The sequence below is a fragment of the Perissodus microlepis genome, chromosome 1, assembly GCF_051167445.1.
Source record: "Perissodus microlepis isolate ML-2025 ecotype Zambia chromosome 1, ASM5116744v1, whole genome shotgun sequence".
NCBI classification, from domain to species: Eukaryota; Metazoa; Chordata; class Actinopteri; order Cichliformes; family Cichlidae; genus Perissodus; species Perissodus microlepis.
In genome coordinates, this window is record NC_140461.1 from 22,624,531 (window position 1) to 22,644,457 (window position 19,927).

At 39.8% G+C, this 19,927-nt stretch overlaps 1 protein-coding gene across 3 annotated transcripts in view; it reads left to right on the forward strand.

Moving 5' to 3' along the window:
- The window catches only part of kif18a (kinesin family member 18A), a 45,322-nt gene extending 30,380 nt beyond the window's left edge, over positions 1-14,942 (forward strand). For 2 of the 3 annotated variants that reach the window (XM_084935757.1, XM_084935740.1), the window contains exons 10-18: positions 2,117-2,279; positions 2,742-2,906; positions 3,796-3,917; positions 4,015-4,304; positions 5,997-6,047; positions 11,211-11,577; positions 13,554-13,646; positions 13,823-13,914; positions 14,234-14,942. In XM_084935757.1, coding sequence (XP_084791883.1) covers positions 2,117-2,279; positions 2,742-2,906; positions 3,796-3,917; positions 4,015-4,304; positions 5,997-6,047; positions 11,211-11,577; positions 13,554-13,646; positions 13,823-13,914; positions 14,234-14,367 — 1,477 coding nt within the window. In that variant the 3' untranslated portion in view covers positions 14,368-14,942. The remainder of the gene's footprint in view (positions 1-2,116; positions 2,280-2,741; positions 2,907-3,795; positions 3,918-4,014; positions 4,305-5,996; positions 6,048-11,210; positions 11,578-13,553; positions 13,647-13,822; positions 13,915-14,233) is intronic. The other variant, XM_084935749.1, reaches the window with a different exon arrangement.
- The last annotated feature ends 4,985 nt before the right edge of the window (positions 14,943-19,927 follow it).

The window sequence follows — 19,927 nt, forward strand, 5'->3', positions numbered from 1 at the left end:
ACTGAAAAAGTGTGTGAGCCAATGATAGCAATCCTGCTAAATTCCTAATGAAATGAGTCCAGCCCACCTTGTTTCCCTGATCATTTTTACTTTTAAGCAGCTTGTTTTTGTTACTCCCATGAAATGCTGTCCCTTGAAATCTGCGCTTAGGCCTCCTGGAAAACTGTTAGTTCCTGGAAAACAGCGCATCTTCAGTGATGACCTCATGCTGCACTAGTGGGTATAACAAGTCCCATTAAAAAAACATTCCACCCAAATAGCCTTTTTTCCCTCCTCTTTACTGATATACCACTGGTTTAATTGTTGGGATTAAATGTGTAATGTGTAATGTATAGTGTAGGAAATGCATCAGAAAAAGACAAATACACTTTCTCACAGCATTTAGAGAGTTTTTTATTTATTTTTATGGGCTTTTCCCCCCTTTGGATTAAATCTGCAATATTGTACTAGCAGATACAAGCAAATTTAACATCTGCAACATTTCCTCGTGATTATTTACTTTTACTCATCCCTGAGCTACACTCAGTGCAAATGATATGCATTTTAATAATAATAATAATAATAGTGATTGACAGTGTGACAGCAATTAACTGAACTTTCAAAAGAGAGCAGAATAAGTAAAGGGCTCACTTGGCTCTACATTTAAAGTAACTAACTAAATATTTGTTATTATGTGAATTATGATTATTTCTATGCAGACATTTTATCTGTCAGGATTTGAAACTTTTGGCACTGGACAGTTTTGTATTCTGAAACACGGATAAAATTACACAAATATGGAGTTAGTTGGTGTCTCCTGGGACCAAGTTATGCTAGCGCTAATTAAAATTGCTATAATCCACATTAGATAGATTTCTTCTTTAATCTTGAGTCTCGAATGACAGCCGTGCCTCCAAAGCCTTTTTTTTTTTTTTAAATGAAATTATATATGCACATTTATTTATTTTAATTTGGAAAAAAAAAATTCACATCATCACCATCATTGCATCTAGTAATCTTTCAGGCATTAAGCGGCATCTGTTGGGGTACTTGAGTTAGGGGTAGGGAGGGGGGCAAGGAAAAGCTGAATGAGTCTCACTCCCACACATTTCATTCACTGGCATCAGAATTCACAACTCGCACAGTGAGAGGCTCTGAATAGAGGCTGCACGCTTCTCACACTATTAAAAATTCAGCAGTCTAGCAAGGCCACGACGTCTCCTACGTCACTGGAGTTGCATTGAAGAGTGCAGTCACATTTCAGCGACAGCTCTCCAGCCTTATTTACCTGCATACCTCTGCTATCTCTCCTCCTGAACTAGACAGCCCTTTGAATCCAACCTGGACATCACCTCAGCTCTAGTCCAGGAAGAAGCTAAGAATATCTTACGGTCGCAGTGCAAACAGAAGTGGCATGTTGTGAAAGTTAATGATTCGTGTTAACATTATAAGAGATGGCTGTCATCAGATCATATACTTTCATACTTTATTAGCTGTATTACTGCATTTGCTAATGTATCGGACAATAATGATGCAGATTAGATGTGTTGTGAAAATATTACATATCTTGTGGCCTTTTAAGGAGCTATTAGAAACTTTTAAGATCTTTTGGCACTGCAATGTATTGATAGATTGATAGATTTGCCCCTTTACATGTTGCACACACAGCAGCTATTAATCACATTTGGCTCCAAACCCTGTGGTGGTGTTGTTTTATTGCACTGGATTATACTAAGAAGTGTTTCTAATATTTTGCCCCCATTCGTCTACGTGAATCGGAGGGAACCAAAGCAACTTGCAGTGTAATATTTTCCCAAAGCTGCAGCGCCACAGCCTCAAAAATCACGAGCGTCTCTTTGACAAAACTGAAACCTTTTAGCTTCACACTTGCATTGCAAGCTGTTATCACTCCTGTTATTGATTTTTTTTTTTTTTTTTTCTTTTAAAGGGCAAATCCACATTTGCCCATTAAAAGTATACATTTGTTTATATAGGTTTGTCGGATGATTGAATGAGGGAGACTGACCTGCTCTGACTTTATGTAATTACACACAGAGTGGGTCAATTCATATTGCTTTAAAAAAAAAAGTTTGGCATTTTAAGGCGAAGCTTCTAATGAAAAAGTCTCTGTCTCCAGGGTGTCAGAAACGCTGCGGCGAATCTTCCTGAGCCGAGCCCAAATCAGGCAAGAACAGCTGGATTTGGAGAGACAGCTGAAGGAGAATGAGCTGCGCCAGCGCTACAGCGAGGAGGACAACCTGCAGGTCCAATACCTCTGTGCCAAGGAAAAGACTGAGAAGGTAGCTGATGCTTACTCTGCTATCCACAGTTTTCATCATCCCTGCAGAAAAACAGCTGCTGACTCATCGTTTCACTTCTCCGCTCCCTGTAGTTGTCTCAGTCTCTCATTTACGCCACTACGGGAAAGGGTCACTGCTCATCAGTCCCTGGCTCTTTTCTGTCATGTGTGTGTGCCCCAGTGTTAGTCTCAGCTGTGATAGCATTTAAAATAGAAAAGAGAATTCTTAAGAAGTGTTTAGTACCACACCTGTGTACTTGACTATGTGCGTATGTTTTCAGTCTTTTATTTTATTCAAATTGTTGACCCAACTTGTTTCCGACATTGGCTCAAAACCAGAAAACCCCCCAAAAAAAGCTTGTTCGCAGCTGTAATTATTCAGACTACGAACACAGTTAATGGTGTGTAATTCTAATACGAGCACAACACAATCCATGTTACCGTTTGATGTGTTTTTCAACAGGCCACTTGTAAGCACGAGAGGAAGATTGCCAGCTTACAAACTCAGCAGCAACACATTTGCAAGCGTTTGAAGGAGGCCGAAACGCGTTTCCTGGAAAACGACGGCTGGCTTCACCGCGTCGAGAACGAGATTAGGTTGTTGAAGTCGAACGATCAAACCTCAGAGGTGAGTTGAACTCGTTGGCCCGTTCAGTTTTTTGGGGGGGTTTTGGTTTTTAACTGGCGGTACGAAGAGAGCGATTCACTGGCAAACATGAATCAACTTCTATCTTCCTTTAATTTGTTTATTTATTAAGTATTTCTGATCATTTTACGCAATCAAGATTGTTAATACTACTTAGTCTTTGATCAGTAGATCAGTAGAGCCAAATAGTAAGTAACACTACCTAATTACATAACTTGGAAGACAATTGAGCACGATTATATGAAGAGAAAAACTTTACAATGTGGGTTACATCCGTCAAAACTCACTGCTTGGTGTTTTTTGTTTGTTTATTTTGGAAGGTGGGCTGTGTCTCTACTGGTGTCGTGACTGTCTTTGTTTTCTTCCCATCTGTTCTCCCAGTAATTAGAACCGTGCTCATTTTATTTCTCTAGCTCACTCGTGGATCACTGAAGAGAATAAATCAATACCCTTTACTCATCCCTCACACAGCAGCCAGTTACCTAAAACCATGTCCATGTTATTTTTTTCTGCTTTATCCTTTCTTCCAGGAACTGACCCAGAACTATGACGCACCCACCCGGTCAAATGTTCTCTCTGCTGTTGTTTCGTAGTTTCTTTACGTCAGAGTTCCCTTTTTTTTTTCTTTTTTTCTTTTTTTTTTTCCCCATCTTTTTCCCCTCCCTTTCCTTACCCCGAGTTGACAGCTTTTCTGGTGAAACATGGATGAACTTTGTGTCTTTTCCCTAGTATCCTAACCCCCCTGCCATCTTTTTTTTCTTGGTTCTTCTTCTTTTTTCTTCTTCTAATTCTGCCCTCCAGAGTACTTATGTTAGAATGGCTTTTGACTTGTCACTTCTGCTGTCTGACCTCAATTCTCCCCTTGGTTTAGGTGTTAGAGAAGGAGCTACACTGCCACAGATTGGAGCTGCAGGTAAATGATCTCAAACAACACATCAAGCAGATGGTCAAGCTCACCAATCTGCAGGATCAGGAGAACAAGCGCATGCAAAAGTAGGTTGGGCCAGAGTGAATTCACTCTGAATTAAGTGAACTCTTACTGCGGCGCACCCGGAGAAGTTTGAACGATCGTTTTCCTGCTTCTTTTCAGAATGGTGAACATCTTGCTGCCAGCTTATAGTCGGCATTATTCTGCGCTGCGTGGAGCCGGGCTGACCACAGAAGCTGACGAGACGGACAACCAAGAACTCGAACACCTTGTGCTGAGGGAGAGGGGCGTGGTCTGGGCTGACCAGGAAGGGGCGGGGCCGCAGCAGAAAGGTGGAGGGATTTGTGTGGAGTCACAGGAGACAAATGAGGCAGGAAAAATTGGACTCCGCAGCGAGCTGGCACCTGTCCTCTCTTTCACACATCTGCAATACCACCAGAATAGCCCCTGCAGTAAGTCATCACACTTTTACCACCCTATTCACTCTTTGGCTACTAGGTTGCATACGTGAAGAGGAGGGCAAGTAATGCTAATGAACGTTAAATATGTTTGTTTTTAGTTCACCAGGGAATACAGAAATTATGAACAGCACAAAATCCAGTTGGAGAAATAAGGGGAGATACATTTTCCCAGTTCTTCAGGTGTATTTGACAATCTCACTTCTACCAGAAGCAATCAAAGAGAGCAAGAGAGAAATAAAGAGAAGGGTTTTGATGCTAAATGAGCCTGTGTCAGTCATTTATGGGAGGAAAAGTTTTGTGTTATGAAAAGGAAGCTTCTAGGTTTTTTTCATCCACATCTTGTTTGTAATTACCACAGCACCCCTTCAGTAAATCCATACAGGAGTTTTTTTTTTCTTTCTTTTTTTATGCCAGAAGAGTGTTGGGGTGTCTCAAGCTGGATTTACTCTAATCAATCAAATAGCCAGTATCAGTTTATTGACTTAAGATACTAAGGTAAGTGCGGACATGTAACATCTGTGTGAAAGGTTTCCAGTTCAGTGCGCATCATTATATGAATACTAACCTTTAAAGAATTCAGTATATTGTGATTTTTAACGTAACATTGTCATTATTTAGTGTAACACATTTTGAAAAGGGGATGTAAGGTTCACATATGTTAATGCTTATCCCGTACCTCCCCAGTTTGTCTTACAATTGAGCGTATCCAGTGTTCGGATCACAAGTTCTTCTGACACCAAGTCTACATGTGTGACACCTAGAAGCAAGTTTTTATTACAGCATTAAATATAAAAATTCAGTTGTGCTATAAGGTAGTTTGGTAAGGGGGAGTGTTTATGGCATTAGTCCAGGTCTATTGTGTATGGCGGGACCCACGAGACGGCACAGTTCATTTTTAACTGTCATCTCTGCATGACCTAGCAGCACCGGGCCCTCGTGACATATAAGCCATGACAGACAGTGGAGCATGAACTGAAGCCAGCCAACAATATTCACTTACTTTGATGGTTGTCTGTTGTTTGTCATGCAGTAAATTTTGACTTGGCTGTCTGTGCCGCTGCTTGCATGTTCAGTATCGTATTACTTTTCGTTTTTGGTGACTTTTAATGAAATACGCCGACAGTAAAAGGAGGAATCCGATCACTCGTGAATAGCGGCGTTGCAGCCTCTCTTGGGTTATAGTTTCGGTTGTAAATGATTATTAGATGTTTTTGTACACACGCCAATACACTTGAAGTTGTTCTTTGGGGAATTCATTATGAATAAAAGTTGGAGGTTTATGCCGCTATTGTTTTCCTGACTTCACATCTCTGCCACATTCGTGCATCATGCATTGGCTTTGACAAAGTTGTTTTTTAAAATGTTGTTTTTCCTGCACATTTTACGTTAGCCAGATTGCCTGTTTTTTTTTTGTTTTTTTTTCATGATAGAATCACGATTTGTTACTGACTGAACATCTGCGCTGCCTTCACAGAGAAAATTGGATAAGAAGCGCTCACAAATGTTTCACCTTCGTATTCTTCTTTGTCACGAATGCATTCAGTGAATCATCTCACTCAATTTTAAAATATATATCCATGTGATTTTACCAAAAAACTTGTGAAAATGTTACATTGTATGAAAGAAAATCTAAGAAAATTGATCCTTTAGTGTTTTAATGACACTTGAAAGTTTTATTCACAGGTTCAGAGAGGCACGCGAAAAGATTGTGCAATCCTTCTCCATCACCAAAAGGTAAGTCAGCTCTGCTCTCTGGTTAGTAATTACTCTAAAGCCCCTGCGTACTTGTTAATCCTACTCACCTTTAGTCATTCACCTATTTGTGCTCCCCCTCATCACCTTTTTACCATCAATTACTCAAACACAAATTAACAGACAGTTTTATTTATAACGGAAGCAGAAACCTGTTCGTAAAGTGTTTGTTTTTTTAGTTGTTTTTTTTTTTTTTTAATTAATTACCATGTAAACTGGAAATTGATGTGTTCGCCTTCATTTCTACCTTGCTGTGTTTTATTTACCAGACATGTTTTTAGCCGTTTAGCTGTGAAGAACTTGTTCAGAGCCATAAAATACACAATAAAAATCAGACACGTAATATAATGTGATTTATAGTTGCGCCGCTGACCCTCTGTCCCGGCCAAAAGTTGAATAATGAAATGAGGTGAATGCTCACAAGCTGTTTTCTAGAGGGAACTCTGTACATGCAGAGCCTTTAGGGGAAAGTCACACAAAAATCTTTGTGAAATATGGCTGTTCAAATTGCCTGTAATGATATTTACTGCAGGTGGTCTACATTTCATTGAAACTTATTGTGGGAAATGTTACGTCTGAAGAAAATACTTCTGCCAGATGACCAGAGTTTCTTGAATGGAAATGAAATATGGAGGCATCAGGGAGTTTGTCACCACCTCTATTAAATTTCCCTGCAATATATTGTAATAAGCGAGCTCTGATAGCGCACCGACTTGTTTTTCTGATATAAAAAGCTCCACTCTCTGCATGGTCTGTCTGACCATGACTAGTCTTTATACTTTGCTGGTCAAACAAGGTTTTATTGTTCTTTTTTCCATTTGCTCTTATTAGTTCCACATAGCAGCACCTTTTCCTGGACTAATGTCTGCACACATGCTGCATTTGTTTGACTTAAATGGACAACCTTTGCCTTTTAATGCTTTGTTAGACACAACCAGAAAACTGTGGGTACATCTAATGGAAAAACTCCAATGGATACAGTTGTCTTTCTTAATTGAGCATATAACGATGCACATAGCAATGAACAAAAAACAGGAATTTTAGGTACATTAAAGTATCTCGAACCACTAAAGTCACTAATCCGTCAGTGCATACTCGCCAGATTCTTTGGGGCGTGGCTTGTTCTGGTGCATTACACAAATGGCCGATGGGATCAGGGTTTCGGGAGTCCCAGAGAATACTTGGACACTGTGTTGCATGTCTTCAGCTTTTCCTGATGTGGCAGGCTGTATTATTTTCCAGTACGCAGCGGTCATCTAGGAGCGTCGCTGCAAAGGGAGGGGATTGAGCTGGGCCTGCGGCAGTGTTTGGTTTGGTCCACCAAGTAGTAACCTTTGAGGCAGAAAATGTGAACAAGAATACAATCATAGTAACACATACAGGACGTTTTTAGACTTAACCTCAAGTACTGCGAGTTAGTAAAGTGGACGTCACTGCTGTGTTTGTGTCTTTCTGAAGAATTTTAGTAGTATCCAAGTAATGTTATGGCTTACATCCATCCACTAAAAGCAGCATCAACCCCAAAACCCAGGTTTCTCAGCAGGACATTGCTTTGCAAAGAGATGATCATTGGGCTCCACGTCACCTGCCAGTGGATTTAATTTTCTGACCGACAAGTAGAGGTGTGCATGCAAGCCTTTTTGAGACTAACCAACAGCTTGATTAGCACCACTCATATGACAAATCATATGAGTGGTGTAATTTGGGTGCTTAGTAACTGCATCACTATTTTTCTTTCATTTGTATCATGTACAGTTTGCAATTTCATCTCAGTTAACTTGCACTCACTGACGCACACTTGCATCCTTCAAAAACAACTCTGCCCATCTTGGATTCAGTCCAGAGGCAATAGTCGTACATGCATGTCATATATGCACACAGACACACAAACACACACGTGTTATATACACACGAGCGCTGCGGTGTTAATCAGCTGTGCAAAAAACATTTTTCCAGTTTACAAACATAATGATACAGAGATGAAATGGCACAGGTTTTTAAGTCAAGGTGGCTTATTTTTAGCATTCAGATAAAGTGCTCTGATCTTCTCATGGTGCTGTTTGTCAGTCCCTCACTGCTTCCTCGGCTCTTAATGGAAGTCACTGCAGCATGTTAAGAAAAATAGCTCCACCCTGCAGCTCGCAAAGCCAATCAAATTTCATCGGTTTTAGAGAGGGTTGTGGTTTCAAAGGAGCGTTAACTCTTTGTGGAGTGCTTTATAGCAGCAATTTACACAAACGTGATCACAGTAAAAGAGACTTTCAGCCTTTTACTGTTAATAATTATAAGACCACAGATGCATTTATTAATAGTTCTGTGATTTTTCATTCAGCTATCTCCCACTGCCTCCCACAGGCTGTTCTTTTTATATCTTTCTGTTCGATCTTGTTTCTAAATTCTCCCATCTATTCTTTTTTTTTTTTTTTTTTTTTTTTTTTTTACCCCACCCGTTAGATCCTTTCTTCTTCAAACATCTTTCAGTGTGCCCCCTCCCTCCATTCTACCTTTCTTTCCCTCCTACCCTCAAATGTTTTTCTATGTCTGTCTAGCATCTAACCCTCCCAATCCCTCTTGAGCTTCATTCATGAAAATGCAGATCCACAGCAGGGCAGGAAAAAACGTCAACAGACGTAAACTCCCCTGCTCCACCAACCAGAAAAGGCGCACTATAAAAAACAGGCAGCAGCAACCAGGCGACCCTAATTCAGTGCAGCCTCCACCAGAAATAGCAACTCATGCATGTATTAATCCCCTACAAGCCAAAAATATGTGATTGAAGGAACTCTGCTGCCATTTATTGCTGGGGACAACTTCAGCCACAGGAAAGGTCTATTTATCACCGTTTCCTCACTCTGTGTGGTGTCTGAAGTCTGACTCACATTTGCTAAATATTGCATTTGATATTTAGGGGAATGTATAAATCAGTCATTCACCTTTGCATTTAGTGTTCTCGCTTCCTTTATGTGCTGGCTTCTTTCCCTTTTAGCCTCCTCCCTCACCCCTACCACACTGCTACAGGAAATGCCATGAGTGTAACTACTGCTAATGGGATGCAGACACCTTGATTTAACCTCATTCTGCGATGGAGCCTGTAAAAGTTTTTGTTCTTGCTGCTGTGTTTAAATGTACCACTGCAACATGGATATACATCAATGTGACAAAAACGTGCTTCAGAAAATATCATCTGTATAAACATACTTGATATAAAATAATATACAACGGGGGGGGTTTGACCATATTTGGATAAAAAGGTGGACATATGTTAATATTTAGTCGAATTCACATCAGCATTTATTTCAAGGTTGAGTTTCACAGTGAATGAAATACTACACAATAATAGTTAATATAACAGCAAGTAACCCCCTGAAACAACTCACTAACTCTTCAGGGAATGCGCTTTTTTCTCCCTAAACAGTCTCTAGGCCCGTATTGACTGAGGTTTTAGAGTCACTCTGCCAGCGAGCACCATCAGCCATCCTGGGAGGGCTAATTTCTGGTTGATCTAAACCCAATTGACCAGAATCTGACACATTTAACCCTTCTTATTAACTAAGCATCATACAGGCCACTTCAACTGTTAGGAAGAACCTAATGGGCTTTCACCCAAATTGTGTTCAAGGTGAGGTCATTGTCATACTTTTTGACAAGAATCGGTACTCCTCTTAGAGCATTGGTCAGGTTTTCTCACAAAATACTACACGTTTTCTCAGAATGTAACCTTAAATCAATTTGTTAAAAACAAAGCAGAACAACAACAGCAGTTGTAGCTACTGTTATGTGTTTAAGCTCCACGTTTTTAATAACAATGCACGCCTCAGTTTTGACTTTGTAGAGTTAATGTTTACAGGGTGGGAACTGTGCATAATGGCTCCAACACCAGTGATCACATTTTTAGTGTAACTTAAGGGAATGGTCTAATTTCTCTGTTGTGACATTATTTAAATTGCACTCTTTAGCTCAGGGCTTACGCTTAAGCGCGTATAACTGATAGAGTATTGGGGACTGCATCATTTTGGAAGAAATGTGTTTACCGTTAAAGTGGTTTAATTTGCTTTCACTTCCAAGGCCCGCAGTTGTGAGGAACACATTGATAAGAAAGGTCGAAATAATGTCAGCTTATTAGTTGTTGCCAATCATTTCTCAAGGACCAAATGTGGGGCAGGCCACAGGCTTGAATTATTGTCTAAGAAGTGATACAAAGGTCTATTGACAAAACAGTCAACAAACACAGTAATTGTCAAAGGTACACTCAGTTGCTAAGTGTCGATCAAGTCCATACGGGGGGATAACCTTTCCGTGCGCTTCCACGTGTGGAAAATGGTCGAATGACGCCCTAAAATGTTCTGTTCTAAAATATAAATAACCTATTGCAGAGGTGGTTTTAATACTGTTAGCAAACATTGTAGTCACGGAATAAAATGGGGACATTACTGACATACATCCTCTTCCATCATGTGACCTGCTGACAACACATACGGCATCTGGAGCAATAAACACAGTGTGTGCATAGGAAATGAATTCAGGAAACAGGAAGCAGTATACAGGGGCATTCCACTTTAATTTTTTCCACTTTCTCAGTCCAGGTTTGACCATCTGTAACTGTTCAAATATTAGTTTTTTTGATAAGAATCCGTATATGAAATGGGTTGGTCCTAACAGTCATTGAAATGTGTTGGTCTCAACAATTTTGAGAAATGCTTTGTAAAAAAATTGACCAAATAAGCAACAAAGTTAAAGTTTATTTTAATTATTTTCATTAAGAGTTCCAACAGTTTAAAAAAAAAAAATCAATCTGCTTTCAAAGGGCTGTGTGGGTGTGTTTTGATTAGCACTGACAGTGCCATGCATAAGCAACCAACCCGCATTTTTCATCAGAATCTGATCAGATATTTGCTGAGTTTATAGATTGATGCGACACGCCTTTTTGTTTTCTTTACTGAGTCTGGGCGCTTTTAAAGATATCAAAAAAGATATCAGTAAAACAGAAAAAACAAATATATAAATAATTAGATTTGTTTTAAGAAAATGTTAGACCCCTGATAAAAATAAGAGCAGCCATTATCTTTCCTGTTGGTGTTAAAAAGGTTGTTTATTATTGTGTCTTCTGATTTGGACTGATTTTACTGCTGTTGTTTGGTTTTCCAGGCAAAGGAAATCAAACAGATGTGGCACAGGAATCACTTCCCAGAATGCCCATCAGGAGAAATTTATCTGTGTTACTCCCACCGCAAAGCCCCCGCACAGTTGCTGCTAGCCAAGAATTTGAGGAGGACATGTTTCCTCTCCAGTGCACGCCAGAACCATGTCAAAAAACCACCCAGGCCCAGCTGCCAAGCTCCTCCAGTGCCATGGATCCAAACATGACCTTTGAAGTTCTAGACAATGAAGACCAAGCTGCAAGTAACGCAACCATCATAATAAGCAGCAGTAGTCCGTGTCAAGCATCAACGTCCACAGACGTCTCGGGTCAACCTAACAAAGCCATGGAGGGGAATCAGATGACCACCAAACGGTAAAATAAAAAAACAAATTAACTGCAGATGTTTGTTTCAGCTGTTATCTATGCTTTCAGTGAGTGTATCTTACAGTAGAGCTTAATTTTTTATTGTATAAGACAGCAAAACAACTTCAGCATTCGTGCTATGGCAACTCCCTGGTGCAACATTCAGGCACATTTCCACATTAGGTTTTTGCACAGTTTGCACACGATTTCTCTTGCTAGTCTTGAGAGAGAGCTGTCGGAAAAAATACTTGATCTATAACCCCTTTATTCATCCACCAAACAGGTTTTCTCAACACGAGCTGGTAATGTTACAAAAACAGAAGCAGAAGCACAGTGGGTTAAACTGTTTGAGTCAGACTCTTAACAGAATTAGTTAAACAAATTACATTTTTAAAAGCTGGTTTAGAAGTACTAATGCAGCTTTTTAATTCTTTCCACAAGATCTTTAAAATCATCCACTAAATGTTTCAAAGCACACGGTAACTAAACCACCCACAACTGGTAAATCCTTCAAACTTTAATCAAAACAAGATGGAGAGTAAAGTTATTCTCACCAGCACCAAGTCTTCAGAGTGGAACATTGGGCAAAGAGGCTTAAGTCAACTGAGCTGAGCAGTGACCTTGTGTCTTCGGCTGGAAGTGCCAAACAAAATGAGAATCGTTCTTATTTGTTGGATAAATTTGTTCCTGACCAACCTCAAAAGCAAAACGCATCACCTCAAACAATGAAATGGCTCCACAAACAATCTGCCTGGTTTCAAAACATCTTCACTACAGCACAAATACACTGCATCATGACAAGCTGTTTTTTCCTCAAATAATAAATATCATTGCTAATCCAGCCTTTAAGAGAGCACTTACCCTCCAGCTGCTGCTTGTCCAGAAACCTCAAAGGAAAATGACAGCAAGAAAAACAGGCAAACTAGATGGAGGAAAAAAGACCAGTGCTTTACGTATGGTTAATGCAACATCCACAATTAATTTGCCATGTATGAACACCTTAATAAAAGCAGTGCATTCTGGTATGCATTAACACAACATCACAATCTTCCCAGCTGCAGACCTCGTCGTAAATTCACCCCAACGTCAGACTGTGCAGTTTTTAGTAAAACTGCTACATGTCAGACTCTACAGGCCTCAGTTAGCATGTTAGATGTTAAAGATTATAACAGTACAATTAGAAAAAGACTGAACAAATATTACTTGTTTGACCAGAACAAACCACAAGGCTTGGAACAATGTCCTTAGAACAGCTGAGACCAAAGTGGCGAACTCTGACCATTATGCAGAAAGCTATATTTGGTGAAAAACAAACACAGCATATTGGCACAGACACCTCGTACCAGCTGGCAAGCATGGAGGGGTGATGATTTGGGTTTGTTTTAAAGCCACACGACCTGTTCACCTTGCAGTCACTGAGTCAACCATGAACTTCGAAGTATTCTTGAGTCAAATGTAAGGACATCTATCTGTCAGCTAAAGCTTGGCCTAAACTGGGTTAAGCAACGGGACAATGATCTCAAGCACAACAGCAAATCTCCAGCAGAATGACTGAAAAGGAAAAATCACAGTGTCGCAACGGCCCAGTCAAAGTCCAGACCTCAACCTGAAATGATGCAGAAAGACCTTAAGAGAGCTGTGCATAAATGAAAATCTGCAAACCTCAATGAACTGAAGTGATGTCGTAAAGAAAAAGAAAGATCAGTTTGCCACAAGATTACAGAGTCCTGTTTAAAAAATGAGCCACACCCAACCAAAAATCATTGATTTACTGTTGAAAATGAGGTAGGATGCTCATTTTGCATAAGCCAACTTTTTGACAGCAAAGTTGGTATATCCAAATTCTGATTGCATGCACACCAGATATCAAGCTGAGAAATACACAACAAAAATTAAGATAGGTGAGGTGGATTTGAAGGGAAATGTGCCAAACAGTGAAGTCCAAACAGCAGACTTGTCATGTAACATGAACCTTTGCTGTACAGACAACAGATCGCACCGCTCCAAGAAGGGAGACGCACCAACCCGACCTACATGAGTATGACGTCTGCTGCACAAGGGAAGCGAAAGTTTAACTGGTAATGTACCTCTCTGTGTTTTTGGCCAATTAAGCTCTTAAAGCTGTTTAAAATGGCCACAAAAGTGACAACTTAACAGACATTTCTGACAGGACAGTTCTGAGTTTCTGGCCCTGATTACGTTTTCTGTTTTTCTTTTGTATTTTTCTCTCTTTTTTTGTTTTTTTGTGCTGTAGCAGCTTCAGAGAAGAGTTAACACATGCAGCAAAGCGCGTAAAGAAAGACTCCTTGGTGGCCCAGAGGCCACTCAGAGTGCATCGTTTTGTTGGTAAGTGTCAAAACAGGACATCCACAAACACACACTGTAAAGCCAGAACATTGAATGCCTGACCCAGCAAACGGTCACAGTGTATATTGACACCAGATATTGCTTTGAAAGACCAAACGCATTTATTGACTTGTGCATCTTTCTCATAACTCCAGAATCAATTCTGCTCTACATGTGAACCAGAAGGATGCTTTGATTTCATCACATTACATATGAATTTAGTGATCAGTAACCGAATGCTACTGAGATCCATCGGGAATAGAGGAGTACAGTTTTATTTATTCTTGACCATATCCTCTGTTTGGTGTTTCTTCCTCAGGTTCAGAGAACAAGCCTCGGAGAGTTGTGAGGAGCGTTTCTGAAGGATATCTTAACCTCATTGAACCGCAGAAACCCAAGTCCATTTTCTATAAAACATCTCAGCAGCTGAAACGAGTGGCTAAACGCATGTGAGGCAGCACTGAGCTCAAGTCATATCGCCTATTAAAAACACTTTCGACCCTGCACCTTTTCCATCCTCATTGGTGTTTTTAGAAGATCTTTTTTTCTCCAAAGCTTAGAAGAAAGTGCTCAATCGTGCAGAAATGCTAAATGTAATTGGATAAAAGTTCTACTGAGTTGCGTTTTATTTCCTTTCAGCCTTGCACTGAAGTGAACTTTCACTTGTACATAAGCATTATATGGGCAGTTGTAGAATATTCAGATTATTCTTGATTTGTATTAGTTTGGAGCCTTCCTTTGGATTTTAACCTGTATTATTAAAGTTATGTACACACTAACAGCAAAAAGAAAAAAATGGATAAATCACTGTGTGTCCTGTAGATATTTTTGTACATTATGTACTTTGATCTATTTTCACCTCTTAGGTGACCACATTAACCAGGGCAGCTAATAACATCGAAACTGCTCGACTCTGAGCTGTTTGTGTTTCTTATTTTTATCCTGTACAGGTAATAACATGGGTTTATAGATATTTCATAATAAAAGTGCTTGTAAGAGAATCTGTGGTTTTTCAATAAAAAGATCCTTTTCACCAAAAAAAAGTAAAAAAGAAAGTAATATCTGCTTTTTGTGCCATTGATGCTGCGCGTGAATGTGGTTCTCAATGACGTTTCAGTTACGAGATGTTCCAACACTAAGTAAGTGACATCAGACGGCCTCAGAGAAGGTGAAAAATACAATGGCAGGCAAAATTGAACTGAGCTAGGAGTGAGTCACACATAACTCTTATTGTCTTCCTATAACATTCATATGCTTTTAGGAAAGAGATCGTGATTCCAGCGATGCTATCTTTACAGATGAAAGTACTTTGGTGTTGTGTTTGAGTGTTTTTTGCTCTGTTTGGGTTTTTTTTGTTTTTGTTTTTTATTTTTATTTTTGTTCAATTGCCAAAAATATGTTTAAAAAGAACACATGGAAAAGGGGGAGACTGCCAGACCATTTACAAGTAAATTGTCCTTCAAAGCGTAACACAATTGTCACATTGTTACCGTTTTGGAGTATTGGCTGTAAGAAGGAACAATGCACAAAGTTAGGCTGCACTCCAACACCAATGTAGGCAACTTAATTCAGGCTTCATACAAGTAAGGCAAATATGTCAAAGTGCCTTTCATATGGGGTTTAAGGACCACTCGCAGCAAGATAAGGCATTCAACCATATGCACAGAGAGCACAGAACGGCCCTAGCATGGATTTGAACAAGGAACCTTTGTGCTGTAAGGGTTAGGGTTAAATCACAGGATCAGAGAATTAAGTTTCCTTACCGAAGAGGTCTCTCTGGAGCATTTATAAATAAATAAATAAATCTAACAGCTGCAAATAGGCATGTAAAGCAAAGCTGTCTGTAAATGTTGATATATGACTACTTTTTTCTTTCATATTTGGGCCATCAAGCTTTCTGTTTATGTCAATATAGCTGCTGATTTTCTTTATACTGAGCAAAAGATCCCCAGGAGGAGATACAAATCACTTTGGTGTTGCCTCATACATAAAAAAAAAGTCTTTTTCTTATACAGAAGGTATGTTAGAGTGATAGTGGTCAATAAAGGAATCATGGTGGACTGCATTGAAAAGAAAACCACTTATCAGTTTACTGTCATGCACTAATTCATTGTAGGCCTCTCTTTTGTGAAACCAGCTCCCAGTTTGAATTCAGGACAGACACCCTCTCTACTTTTAGGATAAGACTTAAAACTACTTTTTTGATAATGCTTATAGATAAGGTGACCCTGAATTCTCCCTTAGTTACACTGTAATTGAAAATTCAATAGGTTTCTTCTTGACTCACTATGTTAGTGCTATCAGCATTAATCTCGTTAAAATGACGTTAACGCCATAACTGCATTAACATGGCAGATTTCCGTTAGCGAGTTAACGCGGATTGCCTCGTGCGTGGGGCTGCACGGCGTCAATGCGTTAGCGCTGTGCAGCGCCAATGCACTGTAGGCTATTTTCAGCTTGGTTCTGTACTTGGTTATTTTCTCACTTTTTAAAATGATGCACATGTTTTGTGAAACCTGTGAAATCGTTTCCTAAATTGCTTGTGTTTTCTTTATTTGTGTCGAGCTTTCTGGGGCACAGCTCTTTTAAACAGCTACAACTAATGAATAAATTGTTTAGCTAAGAATAATAGATAAATGAGCTTGAAGTCATAAAAAACAAATGGCTGAAATAGATATGTAACAGAGAGACTCAGGATTAAAGTAAAAACGAAATAAGTATCCAACGTTTGCCACACCAGGTTTTTTTTTTAAGCTAAATACAGCACAGATATATATAGATATATATGTATATATATATATTTTTTTTTTTTTTAACTAAGAGGCATACATTATAATATACTTGAGCATGGTCTTATAAGAAGCTACTTTTTTTTTTTTTTTTTTTTTTGGAAAGTACTGCTAAACGCCACTTTAAAGTTGTGCCTTGAAGATATTTTGGGCTTCCCTGTGTTACATTTTTAGACTGATGAAATGTGGTGAATCACTGGGAACAGGCTTCTGTTTGAAATCTATACTAAAAACCAAAGACAAAAAAAACTGCTGGATCTATTATGAGGGTGGGACCTCATTGCTCTGTCTGGAGAGAACTAGACTTGTCACTTTGAATTCAGTCTTGCAACTTTCAGTGGCACAGCATTCGGTGTGATCTTTATTTTTAGCTCAGGAGCTCAATGCATATATCAGCACTGTACTGCGCAAGCACTGACACCCTCTCATGCTCTCATTCACAAGAATCTCTTCATTGTGTGTGTGTGTGTGTGTGTGTGAGAGAGAGAGAGAGAGAGAGCGTGCGCACACAGGGAGGCAGGTTCTGGCTAAAGTTTATTAACTTTCTCTTAGCCAATGGGACGCCTTGTGCGTTTTTCCTGCTGACCAATGGGACAGATTGAGAGGTTGGAGGTGGGTGTTGCTTAGCAACTGCAGGTAGAATCTCAGATCATGTCGGACCCATTGTTTTATCTCGCCTCCCTGAGAGACATTACATGCTATGTGTTGTCATTTGTTAGTAAAAGACACCCCTGTGCAAATGCGTCACAAAGTTGCTAACTCTATTTTTGTTACTGTTAAACAAAGATGGCAGGGACTTTAATAGCATTTTGCCCTCGAGAAGGAGTGCTTTCGTTTCTTTTCTTTCTTTCTTTTTTTTTTTGATTGATTGCCATCATGTTACCACCAGTACCTGTCTTAGTCTCATCACCAGACTGACTGGAGCACATACAGAGGAATTTAGATTTTACTCCTTTATTCATTGCTCCTCATTACAGGCATAATAACCTTCAGTGAACCTCATGCAGAGTCAGAGGTGAGTGATTAAAAGCAGACAACAGACAGGGCTGCTCAAATCAAAGATGCTGGCTGTCCATGAAACATTTGCCTGTGAAGCATTTGCCACATTTAACCTGCAACCCCCCTGACACCATCTCACACACACAAATCACAGATGCATTTAATATGATCCTTAATACATTTCTGATTGGAAACCTTCTGTTTTGTTTTGGCTGCCATTATATGAGCAGCAGAGAGAGATGCAGACCGCTCAGTATAAAAGCAAACCGTATGATCTCTGCTGCAATGTTCCTGACTCCCACAAGGCCGCACGTCACAGCTGTGAACTTTTCGCCCCCTGTCTAATTAGATGACCTGATATCTTAAAGCAATATGTCAGAGTGGAGCGCTGACCACCAGTACTGTCTGTCCTTTTTTGTTTTGTTTTTGTTTTGTTTTTGTTTTTTTTTACCACTAATCTTTGTTTTTGGCTTTTGTTTTTCCTCTGTTGGCCTTGAATCACATGGCTGTGACACCGGGGTGGGGGGGGGCACAAGAAAAATTTGTGACCTCTTAGTCATATATAGCATAAAAGAAACTTTCATTCATTCAATTTTTTTCATTTCTTTTTTTGAGACAAAAACATAGCATAAGAAAAGCACCAAAGGTTTGCGTTTGCTCGTTGGCCCGTCCCGTGATGCCTAATGCAAATATTTAAATGGGGTTTATGGAAATTCCTGGGATGCACCCAGGTTTGGCATGTAAAACAGGGATGTGAACGTGGTTGTTTACACCGTGCACATTTGTGTCCAGTAAATCCCACTGTGGGAAGCAAAGGAACAGAGATTTAACAACACAATAAACTCGCCTGTATTGTTTGTTGAAGTGTAGCACATTTGGAGACGTGCTTCGGTTCAAAAGGTGGTTTGGTGTAGTACTCTAGACAAGGTAAGAGTTTATAAATGTATTCATCAGGTGCTCTGAAAATTGTGAGTTTGATCATTTGTTTAGGTTGTTTATCCAAGACTGCACTCTGGCTACTCCAGTGTGAGCATTTAGTGCTCTTCTCTCTTTCATTTGAATGGGTCCTCTTGGTTTAATTGTAGGCACTATTGCACTATTTTAAAACATTTAAGTGACTAAGCAAGTTCATAAACGGAACATTGCGCTGGACACATTACAAAGTGCTGGGGTTTGAGAGCTGCTGATTTTGTTGACTTTGTAAAGCCTGTCGATTGATCATGTTGGAGCACAGAGAGGATGATGGTGATGGTGATAAGTGCAGCAGAGATTTATCTGATTTTATTTATATATGGTTATGTGTTTGTCATCCTCGCTGATCACACAGCAGTTGCAGAACCGTTTCATTTCTGACTGCATTTGATTCAGCCAGCGTATTTTGCGAGGAAAAGAGAGAGAAAAAAGATGTGGCAGCAAATATCTGGCTCTCTTTATCAATACACATCTGACTGTTGACAGGACCTTGTGCGGTGGTAATCGTGAGGGAAGGGGAGGGGGAGGATGGGTGAGATTTACAGTTTCCTTTACCAGGTAATGTCTCCTGTTGTGAAACAATGTGACAGAAAATCAGTACATCTGTGATGGCTCAGCAGTGTTCTTTGCCCCTCTACATTCTCCTCCAGGAGCTTATCCAAAGCTCACCTCAAATGTACTGTATGTAGCCTGTGGATGACTCATCCTCGGGAGAATGAGCTGCAAGGTGCAGGTAGCCTTGCAAATAAACATTTCACGATTTGCAGCGTCTTCTGAAGTACTTTGCTGACTTAAAGTGTGATCCTGCAGACTGCAAATATAAACTCTGACAAACCAATTCTGCTTCATTCTGTCTGTGAGGCACACCGTGTAAAATGTCCTGTGGTGTTGATGTGCCCCTTCAGTGTAACACATGTGATGTGTGCATTAGTGAAATCCTGACACAAACACGCACAGAGTTGTGGATTTTTTCTTTTTTTTTGCCATTTTGTTTATTGAAACAGAAAATTTGTCATCATTGCAGCAATTGCCATGGAGACAGGGTTTAAATCCCAAACCTAGTGGTATTATACACTGCATGAGTGTATGCTCATTACCGTTTACCACAACTTCCAGGAAGACTGCACGCTGGGTGGATGGGTGACTCCACCTCTTTTGGATGGTTGTGAAACATGCGTCCATTCAAATCATCTTCGATTCCCGGCAGCCTTTCACACACGCACTGTTCCCCTAAAACATGTAAAATTCTCCCT